The 15,308-nt window shown below is 40.7% G+C and overlaps 1 protein-coding gene across 2 annotated transcripts in view; it reads right to left on the bottom strand.

Annotated features, from left to right (window-relative positions):
- SACS (sacsin molecular chaperone) overlaps positions 1 to 15,308 on the bottom strand; it is a 67,240-nt gene that overhangs the window by 31,863 nt on the left and 20,069 nt on the right. The window contains exons 2-4 of one of the 2 annotated variants that reach the window (XM_065678531.1): positions 14,595 to 15,149; positions 3,867 to 4,017; positions 904 to 991 (exon numbers count right to left, since the gene is read on the bottom strand). In XM_065678531.1, the coding sequence (XP_065534603.1) occupies positions 904 to 991; positions 3,867 to 4,017; positions 14,595 to 14,617 (262 nt within the window). In that variant the 5' untranslated portion in view covers positions 14,618 to 15,149. Of the gene's footprint in view, positions 1 to 903; positions 992 to 3,866; positions 4,018 to 4,271; positions 4,369 to 14,594; positions 15,150 to 15,308 lie in introns of those variants that run through there. The other variant, XM_065678532.1, reaches the window with a different exon arrangement.

Raw genomic sequence — 15,308 nt, 5'->3', positions numbered from 1 at the left:
TCAAGCATTGGAATGGGAACCCAGAGAGCTTGTTCAGTCTCCATCCTTGGAGGCTTTCCAAACTCAACCAAATCAAGCCTTGAGCAACCTGGTCTGACCTCAGAGCTGACCCAGCTTTGACCAGAAGGTTCTAGGGAATGTGAACATAAACTGGCTAATACACAAACGTTTCACTTCCCTCTATCACTAAATAACCATAATCCAGTATACTCACGGCTTACACACACCAAATAAAATATCTGCACGAAAAGAAGGGTTTCCTTCTTCATCCTGCCACCCTATTAGCATTTATTTCCCTCTCTTGCAATAAAGTTACTGTTAAAAGAACACTGATGATAGCAACCAAGTAACATAATCCTTACAGATTTTAATTAGAACATTTCTCAAGATATTCAGGTATTATAATATAATTCAAGATACCATACAAACAAATATACCTGCTATTTTTTTCGTAATAAAAATGTAACTAAACATACAGAACCAAAAGAAAAGCAAACCAGAAGAATTCGAAATCTTTCCACCAGTGTTAATCTTCAACACAGTGCTGACTAAAAAGATATCCTTTAAAGTAGCTGAATTGCTTACAAATATTCATCTTGTTTTGTATGAGACAAGGCAGATATTAACACTACTGCAAAACAAGTTTTACTGATTCCAAAGCACAGCAATATTCTAATTTCTACACATGAAATCACAAATAAAAAATTAATCACCAAGGCACTTGGAAAGAGAAGTTTAATTTCCTGGGTCAGAATGAAAAGAACAAGTGAAGGGATACCTAGAACTTACAAGGAAAACAACAGCTTCCCATTCAAAGCAAACAGTAATTTCAAATAACTCCAAACTACATGAGAAAATGCTTTGACCTTCCAATTTATGAAGAGAGATAAGTATTTGTCATACCTCCTCCTTTCAACCCTTTTGACTGAAGCTTCAGAAAAATTTGATTTTGAGATCTCTGAAGATCAACAATCTTGATACCATCAGATAACTGAAATAAAAAATAAGACAGATCTCGATCAGAACATTCTGCAGCATAAATAACTTACCGTAGCTCCATTTCCTACATATTTATTCTAAGAAGTTTGGATTTGTCTAAAAGTATAAAAAAACTATAAAACATCCAGTATTCATTTAGAGCAGCACTTTAAGTCCCTGAGGTCTAGGATGGCCTCCTTTGCCTAATGATACTCCACAGGTGAAGTATCAGTTTGTTAGTAACAGGATCAGAAAAAATGGCCACAAGCAAAACAGGTGGAAAAAATGCCTACAGAAGTATACTAAGAGCAAGCCATGGCCTCCCATTTTTACATTTGAAAAGTTTCATGTTCTGGGGACTTTTGGAAGCATACAGCTAAAGCAGTTATTGTTCTAATGTGCATGCGCATAAAGAAAATAAACATTTACAGGAAGTAGATAGACTATGTACTCCAAAAAGTAAATAACTGATCTTCAGTTTCATATGAGTTTTAAACTAAGCAGTATTGGCTCAAAGCAGCTAGTCATACAGAATGTGTAAAGACAAAAATATGTCACATAAAGCCCCTGAAGAATGCAACAGCCTCATCTCCCCAATATATGCTTCATCTCCCCTCTACCTCTCTGTATTCACCAGGAACATGACTGAGAAACTGGGGCAAACTAAGCAAGAAAATCCTCAGCAGCCACTGGGAAAACTACTTAGTAATCATAGCACATGAATTTTTTATTTGTTTTGCAATTCTAGTTTCATATTTTATGTGTATCCCAGTCATATACAAAGTGATGCTAAAATAGTCATGTATGACATGATGCTATCCTGCATACCACAATAATGAATGCAGCATTAGAAGTTGCAGTGTGCTAATTAGAAATTTAACCAATTCATAGTAAACTATATTAAACATAATAATAATAAACTTCCACATAATATACATTAGTCACAGTTTATAACACAGTTCAGAACTGCTTCCTCACTTGGATGGCTAAAAACAAATTACTGGAAAAAAGTTTGTACTTACACATAGATGCTTACAATCTAACTCCATTTAATGAGCAAAAGACAGTCCTAGCCCACAGTTATATAATCATAACCTTAAAAAATAATAAGAAAAAAAAGTATGTTCCTTTTTACTTACACCAGTTTTAAGTACTTGCAACAGCAGTGCATACATTTTAAGTTCCTAAAGAAACACTGTATTTGAGCTGATCTTGTCTAAAGACGTAAAACAGCTCACACTGCGCAAACAACCTACTCAGGACTCACTAAAATAAAAAAGAATGCACAGAATGCTGTAACCTGCCACCAAATTTTAAAGAGGGAGAATAACCAAATTTTTTCAGATAGGATTTTTGTACCAGAACACCAGCAGAAACTAGGGAGATTTAATACATTTAAATTAATAGTTCAACGCTGTAAGAAATTATGAGAGAAAGAGATACTGGATTTTACTTAGTGTGTAAATTGCATATAACACTCTTAATGGGGAAAAAAATATTAATATTCTACTACCTCAGTAAATTAAAAAGTAATTTGATCCCAATAAACAGGAGTTCAAAAGTTCACAGACGTTTTCCAAAACTGCGACAGACTATTCCCATGTGTATTCTAGTTTAATATTAATAAATAAATAAACCCAGAATAGCTGTTACAGTCTGGTTACTGCCTGTTCCCTGCCAAAAGATAGTTTTCTGTGCCAGACAGAGTGCTGCTTAGATATTTGTTTCCAGATGAGTTTTAGAAAGTGATTATACAGAACTCCTTCCTCCCAAAACAGGAGGGCCTGGAGAAAATGAAATGAAGGACATACAAAACCAGGCAAAAAAATAAAAAATAAACTACATTGGTAGTTTGTTTCAAACCCGAGTCCTCAATGACTACTTGTGTTGCCCATGTAGGTTCTTACAAGAATCTTGAGCAATGCAACAACTAACATCTAATTCTTCCCTAGCATCACAGAATGGTATCTGTGTTCCAAGGGACCTTTAAAGATCATCTAGTCCAACCTCTCTGCCATGGGCAGGGACACCTTTCACTAGACCAGGTTGCTCAATGCTCCACCCAACCTGACTTTAAACATTTCCAATGGCAGGGCATCACAACTTCTTTGGACAACATGCTGCAGTGTCTCATCACCCCCATCATAAAATATTTCTTCCTTATGTCCAGTCTAAATCTATCCTCTTTCAGTTTAAAACCATCACACTATGTCCTGTCACTACAGGCCTTCGTATAAAGTTTCTCCATCTTTCTTATAAGCCCACTTTATATATCGAAAGACTGAAATAAGGTCTCCCTGGAAGCTTCTCTTTATGCATTTGCAAGTCCCCCTGTCCCATTTAACCCCAATTTCCAATCTCCTCTCTTCCCTTGTCTCTAGTCATCCCATCCCACCGGTATCTGAAGTCTCCTGTTTCCCAAGAGTATAGCTACCAGCATGCCAAGCAGTACTGAAACGGTGACTCCAGGCTGATGCCTTCAACAGAACAAGGTCATTCATTCATTTGACTCTCCTCTGTACTCAGACCTCAATTTTTAACTCGTAAGAGCTCCTGTCACTGGGATGTCAACTATGCTGTTGAGGTGGGCCGGTCAGTAGAAATCAATTAAAGATGGAAAGGAAGCCAAAGCAAGAACATCTGCACTGAATCTTGTGTGCCTCCCCCGAAGAAATACGGGTAAAGAACATGGGTTATGTCGGAAAAGGACACAGAAACTCGAATGATAAAAGCTGGCACCATAAAGAGAAGTACAAGGGTTATCTGCTCGTCCAAAACACCTCCTTGCTTCCCATGAGAGACCCACGCGTAAGGACACGGTGAGACACACACCGCGCTGCCCTCGCAGCCGGGCGGACACTTCCAGCACCTCCCGCCGCGCCCCTCACCTCTCTCCCGCGGTGCCACAGCCGCTGCTCGGCGCGGGGGAAGCCGGCTTCCACGTCGATCCGCGCCTTCACGTCCCCCACTGCGGCGGAAGGCGGCAGCTCGAAGGTTCTGCAGCCCAGGCAGTCATGGAGGACGGTCACCCGGGCCAGCCTGCAACAACGAGACACCAGCTGAGCAGAGACCCGCAACGATCTGCCCCGGCGACCACCCTCCTCCTGCGCTCTCTCCTCCTCGGAGGCCGAGGGTACAGGGATGGGAGGGCGGGCGCCTGCCCAACTCTGAGGAGGGAAGGAGCTGCTGGGCCTGCGAGTGGAGCCGGGTCCCACCGCGCCGCACGCCCGCGGCCTCTCCTCTCCTCTCCCCTGCCGTGCCGTGCCGTGCCACCCTGCCCCGCCGCCACTCACATGCCCGCCGCGGCACACAAAGGGCCGTTAGCTGCGCTGCTGCGGCCGCGCCGCTCCCCACACGGGGAAGGGGTGTGGCTGCGCACGGCAGACAGGAGGAGAGGCTCGCCCGGCGCTCTGCGCCGCGGAGGAAGAGGGAGGAGGGAGTGCGTGAAGCCGCCCTAAAAGCAGCCCTGGCCGCCGTGGCGCCTCTGGTAAAGCGACCCCGGTCCTGGCTCCTCGCAGGACTGTTCCGCGCCCGCTTCGGGGGGCTGTCGTTCCTGCTGCCTGGCGGGGCCTCGGGTGAGCGAGCCCCGTCACCTCGGGGAAGGATGGAGTTTGGCTTGACCGGTGGTGCGTGTGTGGCATGAGGCTGCCAGAGCCGTGGCTAAGGCTGGTCCTTACGGCACGCGGAGCCGTCCTGCAGCACGGCAGGCCGTCAGGGAAGTGTACTGGTGTTCGGTGTAATTCCCAGAGTCCAGGCACCATCACATGGAGCACTGCTACCTCTGATAAACATTCTCAAGGATGCAAAACACAGAAGGAAATGTCACTTTTCTGCTCTTCTGTCAGCCGCTTGTTTGATCATGAATATTTATTGGTCTTGATCTTCTACTTTATCTCCTATGGTAAGTTCTCATGGCAGTCAAAGACTTACAGAAGGTGCTCTCGCTCCTGAAGTCAGAGCTTTGAGCTCATCCCAATGAGCTAAGTGCCTTGAGAAACTTGTGGAGGGGCCGACAGAAACCTCTGAGGTTCACTGTGTGCAAGGTTCTGCACTGGGCACCGTGGGCTGCCCATCAGTGATGGGCTGAATAGCAGCCCTGCTTCAAAGGAGTTGGGGGTTACCAGGCCAAATATGAGGAGGATTGAGGGAAGTGCGTCTGTTCAGTGTTGATGAAGCTGAACCTAGGATGTTGTGACCAGAATAGGATGTTTGGGGCTTCCCCAGTTCCAGATCCCAACAAAGGACTGCTAACATAGTCAGTGGCCCAGAGCACATGAGCTACAAGGAGAAGAAGGGGAAGTTGAGCTTGTTTAGTCTGATGAAGAGACGCAGGTGCAATATAGTAGCATCCCACAACTACCTGAGGGGCAGCTGCAAAGGTGTTGGAATTCTACTCTTACTAGTGCCAACAGGGAATGGCAACAAGCTGCAGGTTGGGAAGTTCACACTGGACAATAGGAAAAAAACATGTCACTAGGAGAGTAGCACAGTACTAGCATGGGTTGTCCAGAGGCACTCTTCATATTGGGATATTTTCAAGGCTTAGCCATGACTGACCTGATCCAGTATTGACAATCCTTCTGCTTTGAGCAGGAAGATAAGACTACAGACCTCCAGCCAACAGTTCCATTTCTTTCCAGCAGTTTCTTAATTCCAGTCCCTGACTAAACTGAAGCATCTACGACTTTTGTCAGTCACGGAAAGTTAAAACTGCTATTTGGCAGCCACAGATAGCAGAGATTTTGTGGAAGGGAGAGAAGACACCATGAAGCTCTTTGCAGGAAGTGTGTCAAGTTAAGAAAAAATGAGAAGAAACTTAAAAACCACAAAGGTCAGGTGGATCAGGATACAATACAGTGTCTAGGTAAAGTTTTGCTAGTGTCACTACATCTTATTTCGTTCATATTCAATATTTGCCTATTAAATACTACAGAATTATAAGAAAAGGTTAGAAATTTTGTGGGTCTTACCCTGCTTTCACCAAAAATAATAAAACTATTTTAACTTAAACAAGGTGGATCTAACTCTATTTTAGTTTGTTCATTTTCTGTAGTTTTATATCTTGTCTCACCTCTTTACAATTTGTCATCACAGAATTATTTGTTTTATGTCCAAAGGAATGGGAATGCTGCCTTCTGATCTGTTACATCTATCTTTTTATGTCTTGATACCAAGGGAATATACTACCTGCAGAAGGGTGTGACATGAGTGGCACAAATGTGGATGCCTGGGCAAAATGGAAGAATTTGAAACCTGCAGTCCCATCCATATTAGCTACTAAAATAGTCTCCAGACCAGTTGAACTACCAAACCACTAGCAAAATCTAATTCTTCTGCAGCTGGGATCATGGGAGTGATTTAGTGTTCTATGAAACATGCAATTGTTCGAATGAGACCCTGGAGACAAACAGAGCTGTCTCAACTAACAGCTACCTCTCTATGCCACACATCTCAAACGGTGGGACACATTCAGGGGCACAGACAGTCCTGCTGTCAGTGATTGAAGTTTCCAAACCCACATCACATCATACTGCAAGACTATACTCTGAAATTATATCCTGTAATGGTTTAACATTAATATTGGGGGAAAAAAGTCATGCCACAGATTCTGTCTAGTATGTGTCCCCTACTGTTGAAGGGGAAGAGTTGGGAAGAACCAGTGATGCAGAGCTGGAACTGTGCAAGGTTCTGGAAAAGGGAGCTGGACTCATGAGCTCCTGGAAAATGGCTATACCTGTTCTTTTTGTAAACCTGTTCCTCTCAATACAAGGGACACTGTTCTTTTGTAATGGCAGGAATAAATGTCCCATTTCTATTTACTGTGGGGCACCTTTCATTTGCTTTTATTATGTGTTTTCTTCTCTGTTTTTTTCCTTTTGATATCTGCCTTTGAATTATATTTTCTTTCTGTCCCTCCAGATAGAAGCAAGATATTCATCCTCTTACTGCCCTTGTATTAAAGGAGTGAGCATGACTAGGACATGTATTCCAGTGCTGTGTTTTGGTCATCTGCACTGTTTAATTGTTGTCATGCTTCTTGGCACAGTTTTAACCCGTAACTACCACCAGGCTTCAGGACAGTGGTAAGGCATGGTTCATAAACCAGGGACAACTCTCCACTGTCAAAACAGACAAGGACACTTTGATTTAGGGCCAAAGACTTTTAAACTTTTTAAACTCAAACTGTGTTATACCACTTACCGTTAGATGTTTGGCCCTTTTCCTGGGGCCCCATCCCGTTTTATTTATTGGCTAGCTGCTGCTATTGATGATAATAAGCAAGACTCCCACTGGGAGTGTGTCCAAAGTAGGGCAACAAAGCTTGTGAAGGGCCTAGAGCACAAGTCCTGTGAGGAACAGCTGAGGGAGCTGGGGTTGTTTAGTCTGGAGAAGAGAAGGCTCCTACAGTATTAATTACAATGCTGATTTTTATCAGCAACATCCTGGCCATTCATATGGCAAGGAATGTAGGGTAAATATCCTTTTTAATTACGAAGTGATTTATACATATCCTGTTACCGATTATCAAACTGGTTTTGACAGCTTGCGACAGTGACCTTTTAAAGCCTGATCTGTAATAAAAAAATATGCCAGAAAAGTGACTATATAGAAATTACACCGAAAAGGAGTACATGTTCTAGTCTGCAGATTTTTGCATCAGAAGAGCCCTCAACCTTTGTTTAACTTTAATTTTACTTATCCCTTTGGAAAACAGAACTATGGAAGGTACGTAATCCTAGTGAAGTTAAAGATGTCACATACATATTTGCTATGCAGAACTCCTATTAACAATTTTATGTGACAATGAAAAAAAAAAAATGTTTGACCAGGTGGCAATTTTGTGGTCATGGCAGTTTGGAAAAAATAAAAAAAAGTCCATATTTTAAATCTAAAATCATTTGGACTTATTTGAGAATTTTTAAATACTACATATAGAAATTCCTATGATAATATTTTTGTAACCACTTTTCCAAGCAAAGCAGCGTTTAGATTTAAGAATACATATGGAAAATTCTCCTGTGGCTATGAACAAGGCTTCTGTTCGGTCGAGAATGAGGTCATACAAGAAGGAATATGCAATTAAAAAAAAAAAATTGAGAGTCTCTGCAACATTAAAGCATTTTTATAAAATGAAGTGAAAGCCATTTTCATAGTGACATTCCCTTGAAACAGAAAATTCCGAGGCGCAGAATCGCCTAATATTTCCCAGTGATTTAAAATAAGTGTTCAGTAGCAGAAAAAGATGCAAACCCCTTTCTTCTTTATCAGTGTGCTTAGAAAGGTGGAATGGAGTCTACAAAAGGAGTGTATGTTGTGATAAGAAACAAACATGATTAGGTCACTAGTGCAAGAGGAAACCGCTGCAGTACAGTAGCTTCCAGTGCACCAAATAACATTCTGCAGTGCTGGCAGGCAAGTAACAGTGACTCAATAACTATATCTAGATTAGACATAGTGCACACCGAGCAAAATCAAAACTTTCTATAATACGCTAAGCACCTTCATTCTTAAATCAATTCCTTAAATGTTTCTAACAGATGTTTTAAACATTACGTTGTATATATATCACATTACCCAGAGATTACAGATTGCATTGATCTGTAGTCACTGCTAGGAGCTCGCTTTATCCTTGCCTACTAATGCCTTTTCAAGAAGTTTGAGAATGAACCTACCATTGGCTGATGACACATGTGCTAGTCATTGGAAAGCCACCCCTTACTGGAAAGCTTCGAATTTATTTGAATAGCTCCATTAACAGAAAAGTATTTAGCTGACATGGCTATAGTCCTATCTTGTACAAATTTAAAAAACAACAAAAAGCCCAAACCTCCCTCTGGCCTATGAAGCATTTGATTTAAACGAAATATCTAGTTTTGCCATAAAATCTATCACACAATTTAATTAATATGCTGAAACTGCTTTATTATAGATTGATGCAGTGAGTTTAAACTTGTTCTCATACTCTGCGCTCTTCATGTAGAACCGTTATAGATAGCTTCTAAGCAAAATGTATGATCGCGGCTTAATGAAATATTAAAGAACTATTCCTTTTGTAAGCTGATGTGTTTCTAAATGTCAAATATAGAAAGAACAAGATCCTTTTTAAATACTAGTAAAAACAAACGAAAGATTGAAGGTCACAGAGGCCAGGAAAAGCCATTTGTTTCCATCTGAGGATTTTGATCTCTCTGTTATATGCTTTAATGTTCAAGCCAGTTCCTTGATGGCACTAAGCAAATGCTAATGGAAAGTACTTTAAAGACCTATAAAATTTGTTTCAGTTTTATTCTTTACATGTAAAGACCAGAGCAAGAAAGCACAAATAAATGGTAAAATTTTTAAATCTTCTTAAATTCTGAAGGAAAATTTCCTCTTAGATCCAACATTAGGAAAAGACTACTTTAAATTAAGTCCTCAAAGAGAGGACCTAAACTTACTCAACTATGGTACAGTAGCCATTACTCTACAGACTTGAATTGCTAAGTATCACAGGGGTTTCTATTCCAGATCATATAAATAACAAAATCCAGTACAAAATGCTTGGCATTTCAAATTGTGCAAAAGATTAAACCAAAGCACTGATAAAAATAAACTTTTCAATTGCTCTTTAGAGAATAGCATTAGGAGGGACTGCAGTGTTGCAAGATCTGCTCTTGGCATACATTTTTAAATAAGCAATATGTTAACTGGTGGTGTTTGCTTTTGACAATTGGTGCCAATAAAACGGCCAGATTTAGAACACCCACTTTAACCTTGAAACAACAAAAAGCAGAGCCTAAATCTGAAATTGATTTCAGTGCCAAATATAAGTTCCTAAATGCCACAATGAATCCAGGCCTATGTTCTTTGCCTCCATTTAGCACACATGGTAATCAGCTTACCAAAGGTATTTTTTTCTGTAATACCAGTAATATTTTTCTTATTTTCATTCCAGAGTACTTAACGAAGTTATTATCTTTCTACATAAGGGAGAAAAATCTACTTAATAAGTAAAATTAATTCAGCTGCCCCATATTACACGTGCATTAAACATTTTAAGAAGTGTTTCTCCATCCCTGTTGCTTCTGGATACTGCATCTAATCATGCTTCAAAGTTTCATATTTTCAAGGCATCAGTGTACCAAGCCCTATGTATATGTAGAAAATTACAATGTCACACAGAAGGAAATACAAGACATGTAATTTTCTTAAACTATGAAAAGCACAACTCAAAGCACCTCTTCAAGTACCTGTATGTCATATAGTGGATAACATGTAATGCTAGCTCTGTACTGGCTCTATATCAGTTCTGTCTCCTTCATAACAGGGTTTCATACAGAAGTACAAGCAAAACATTATCCTTCAGACAACAGAAAGATGAATGTCACAGAGTAAGAAACATGAGCCATATTTAAGGCTTAGTGAGAGGAAGGGAGGAAAAGGGGAAGAAACGACACAGGGCATCCTCTTCTGGAAAAACAGAGATGTGAAAGGGATTCCTGCGTTACATGACAAGTCCGGTCACACAAATCTAATAGCTGCGATACTGCTCCAAACACTACCTCATACGTGAGTTGCATAATCATTCACTGGGAATTGCTGTCTGTGTTACCATGTCCTATCCTATGTAAAGTAGCATGGAGTAAAACATCGAGTACTTCCAGCCTCCTACACCCTCACTGCTTTTCACTCTTCTTTCCAATTTACTGGTGGAACTTACATAATTACCTCTTATCCTGGTTCAGATGGTATTATCCAATTAAAAAAATTATTACTATTTGAGTTATTTGAGCTAATTTGGCTCATTTTGACAGATTTGAGACACAAAGCAGCTGTGATATCTTCAACATGGAAGAAAGAAAGCTAATTCTATCCCAGCTGAAACCAGGACAGTATGCTAGCCTGTAGCTTCAGCAAGGATAAGACCAAATACATCCAAACAACTTCCAGTGAAACGGATGGTAAAACTTTCACTAGTCGGTGGCACAGTGCTTTTGAAACTGTCGTAATTGTTGTTTACATCTCTGTACCTCATACATGCATACAGTATGCCCCTTGGTATACCTCTCTATATTTGGACATGAGAAGCAGGAAATACAGAAGTCAAGGGAGGTTTCTACAAAGGTTAAGGAAAGTGAGATGGAGAACAGGACACCTATGGAGGTTACAGAGCAAATTTTTAGATGCACAACAGATTGTATGCTTATTTATGATGCCTATATATTATATATTATGCTTATTTATTATTAGATATAAGGAAGTTCTTTACTGTGAGGGTGGTGAGGCACTGGAACAGGTTGCCCAAAAGTGTTGTGAATGCTCAGTTTCTGGCAGTGTTCAAGGCCAGGTTGGACAGAGTCTTGGGCAACATAGTCTAGTGTGAAGCGTTCCTGCCCATGTCAGGGGGTTTCAAACTAGATGATCTTAAGGTCCTTTCCAACCCAAACCGTTCTATGAATCTATATGTATATCTATTTATACATACCTATGGAAACAGTTGGTTAGATTCATAGAATCATAGAATAGTTAGGGTTGGAAAGGACCTTAAGATCATCTAGTTCCAACACCCTGCCTAGGGCAGGGACACCTCACACTAAACCATGTCTCCTAAGGCTCTGTCCAACCTAGCCTTGAACACTGCCAGGGATGGAGCATTCACAGCTTCTCCGGGCAGCCCATTCCAGTGCCTCACCACCCTTACAGTAGAGAATTTCTTCCTTGTATCCAATCTAAACTTCCCCTGTTTAAGTTTTAACCTGTTACCCCTTGTCCTGTCACTACAGTCCCTAATGAATAGTCCATCCCCAGCACTCCTGTAGGCCCCCTTCAGATCCTGGAAGGCTGCTATGAGGTCTCCATGCAGCCTTCTCTTCTCCAGGCTGAGCAGCCCCAACTTTCTCAGCCTATCTTCATACGGGAGGTGCTCCAGTCCCCTGATCATCCTCGTGACTTTCCTCTGGACTTGTTCCAGCAGTTCCATGTCCTTTAGATACAATATGTATACTATTGTAATTATGTAAAATCTCTACTAAAATATTAGTATGACCTAAGTGCAAAGTTAACTAAGCCTGTGTTGACTTCTCTTCCATTAGCCTGCTTGTGCCTATCTTGAACAGGAGTGGTATCCCTTAAAAAAAAGTTGCAGCAATAAAGGGTTTCACAGTCAGTGAAGACTGGATTACCACCTGAAGGGTTGTGGCAATTAAAGCTGCAGTGTGATTGTATCCCATCTGAGCATCAGTACTGCAAGTGCAGAGTGTACTCACGGCCTCCAATCATGGACCAGTTTAAAGCAGTTCAGTACCCAAAGATTTTTTGTGGATTCATAATAACCAGATTAATGGCAGCATGTAATTAGCACAGACTAACACTGCAGTAAACCCCATCTACAAAGTAATCAATGAAGCCTTTTTAACTAGCTAGAAAAACTTATGTATATATTTATTTGTACTCCATCTATGTGATGTATAAAAAGAGGAACAAGGATGGGGGAAGTTAAGGGAATTGCACCCCTATTACCATTAATTGATAGTAGTAGCAAATACATATAGTGAAATGTTCCAAAGTTTCAAAGTTAAAACATGAACTGGAAGTCTATACTTTAGCTTATGTCTTTATATATACTGCATAAACTCCATGAAGCTCCAACGGGAGGCACATTCTTGTTGTTATAGACACTGTAAAATAAATAAATAAATAAATAAATAAATAAATAAATAACATAAAATCTTGGCTGTGCTCCAAAAAGCATCTAATTGCAGTGGCCAAGAGACATGCTGGAGGAAGGCCATACACAAAAATTTCAGAAGCAAATTAATTTGATGCAATATCACAAGGGCACAGGGTCTGCTAAAGCTAAACTTCAGGTTAGACAACTAAAGCCCTAATTTTGCACACCAATTTGAAAATTGGCACTTGACTACCTTTAAAATAGGTACTTAAAATAAGTACAATATCAATGGTAAAGTTGAAGGCTGGGTAAAATATTGGAGCAAAATCTTTGAGATCTGTAATTTTTTATAATTGACTGATACTGGAATAGACAAAAATATACAATGGATATTCTGAAATACCACTACATGGTCTAATGTAAACTCAATTTAACTGGGACTTGCGTAAAACCCATAAACTGCATGGAACCAAATGAGCAAAGATCACTACATAACTGATATGACAAGATATCTGTCATTTGTGATCTTGATGGAACAAAGCCCATCATTTATTAGTATCCAAGAATGTCAATGTTGAAATATAGAATTTTCCAAGTTTGACAGCATGAATAATGCTTACCACAAGAAATCTGCTTTTAGCAGAAAGATTGAGCTCTTCATATTTAAAAGTCAGGTATGTCAAGGCAAGTCTGATCGCCTCTCCCTGGCTACAACTGTGAAGCCCCACCTCTGTCCAATGCACGGTCCCCAGCTGAAATATTGCCCCTGCAGCTCAATCCAGGACAATCCATACTTTCCAGCTCTTATCCCTGGCAGTTCTTTAGTTTCATCTCTGGTCCCGTTTCAGGCCTTGGTGCCAATGAAGGTGACCATCAAACTTAGTCTTTATAAGAGAACATGTCTTACTGAATTATAGAAGAGCTTGCTGCACAACATGCGATGTCTAACCCTCAGAGATTTCTGAGGTTTTTCATCTACATTTACAATATTTACACTGGGGGGATGGGGAGGGGGGCAGTTAACAAATCTAGAAGAAAAAGATTAAAACCCCCTGTCATGGTTTAAGCCCAGCCAGTTACTCGGAACCATGTAGCCTCTTGCTTACTCCCCCCATTTCCTTCCCCCCCTTTCCCGGAGGGATGGGGAGGAGAATCGAAAGAATGTAACTCCCATGGGTTGAGATAAGAACAGTCCAGTAACTAAGGTATAACACAAATCACTACTGCTACCACCAATAATAATAATGATAAGGGAAATAAAAAGGGAAGAGAATACAACCACTCACCACCTGCCAACTGATACCCAGCCCGACCCAAGCAATGATCTAACTCTTCCAGGTAACTGCCCCCAGCTTATATACGGGGCATGACGTGCTGTGGTATGGAATACCTCTTTGGCTGGTTTGGGTCAGGTGTCCTGCCTCTGCTTCCTCCTGGCTTCCCCTGCTCCCTGGCAGAGCGTGAGACTCAGAAAGTCTTTGGTCAGAGCAAACATTACTGAGCAACAACTAAAAACATTGGTGTTGTCAGTGCTGTTTCCAGGCTGAAAGTCAAAAACACAGCACTGCACCAGCTACTAAGAAGGAGAAAAATGACTGCTACTGCTGAACCCAGGACACCCCCAAATTTAATTAATTTTTGCAAAATTACCCAGGAAGCCAGTGGACCAGACCCTGAAACAATAGGAAGCTGTTGCTAATAACTTTCTGCCACAACACAAAGCTTACCTCCCTAGTACACAGGAAAAAGCAGAGGCTGTACATTACAGAGTTGCACATCAGTGGGCATTCTGCAGACTGCAAGGCAGAAAGTAGCTACAAAAGTAGCAATTTTGTACAAATACTAGGCAAGTTTCAAGCTCGGTCTTAAACTTACTGACAATGGGCGTTTGAGCAGGAACATGTCAGCCTAACAAAAAATTCCTTCAGGAGTTTTGCTTGATTGTTTGTATGTTTTATTTTTTTACCTGTTCTTGTCCTCAGTCTCCATTGTCTCTTTTTCTTTGATATCTTCCTGATAGGAACATGAAGCAGATGTTAGACTTATAAATTAGCAAATTATTTTTTAATCTTCTTTGTTTGGTGGCTTATCATCTCTTCAGTGGACACTAGAAAGCCCAAGCATGTGAAACTAACTCAGTGTTCACTCCATTCCTGAACTACCGAAGATGTCTGTGTGCTTCACCATCTGCTACTTCTCCAGTTTTCTTTTAAAACCACTTGCTAAATTCTTCACAGAAGTTCATTCTCTTGTGATTAGGAACAGACTTAAAAGGACAGGTCCCAGAAAGCAAGGAGTTATTGTCTGGCTTCTTTAACTGAATTCAAGCTATGTTCTTGTGCAATTGGTTTATATTTATCTTCTGGAGAAGGAGTGGAATTCTGGAAGTTGCTGTTTCTACTTTGTCTTCCTTCTTTCTGGAAGCAGGCACAGATGAAATAGTGTTTGTGAGGGCCAAGGTCTGACTTGTCTGGTCCTTCACACCTGCTGGAAGACACTTCTTAACATCAACTCAGGGGTTCTGGAATAAGAGACAGAAAAGGGGTGAGACATTAATACAAAGCAGAATTGAACTGAAGGATATGGAAAAGTCATTTCTTCTGAGGGCATAGTTGCAGTTACTAGTATTATGTGAGTCATGATGCTAATTATAACTGCCTTGTGCATTACAGTACTTGTA

This window comes from Lathamus discolor, chromosome 4, assembly GCF_037157495.1.
Source record: "Lathamus discolor isolate bLatDis1 chromosome 4, bLatDis1.hap1, whole genome shotgun sequence".
In the NCBI taxonomy this organism is placed as follows: domain Eukaryota; kingdom Metazoa; phylum Chordata; class Aves; order Psittaciformes; family Psittacidae; genus Lathamus; species Lathamus discolor.
The sequence above is the reverse complement of the archived record's forward strand: the minus strand, read 5'-3'. Positions and strand labels throughout refer to the sequence as shown.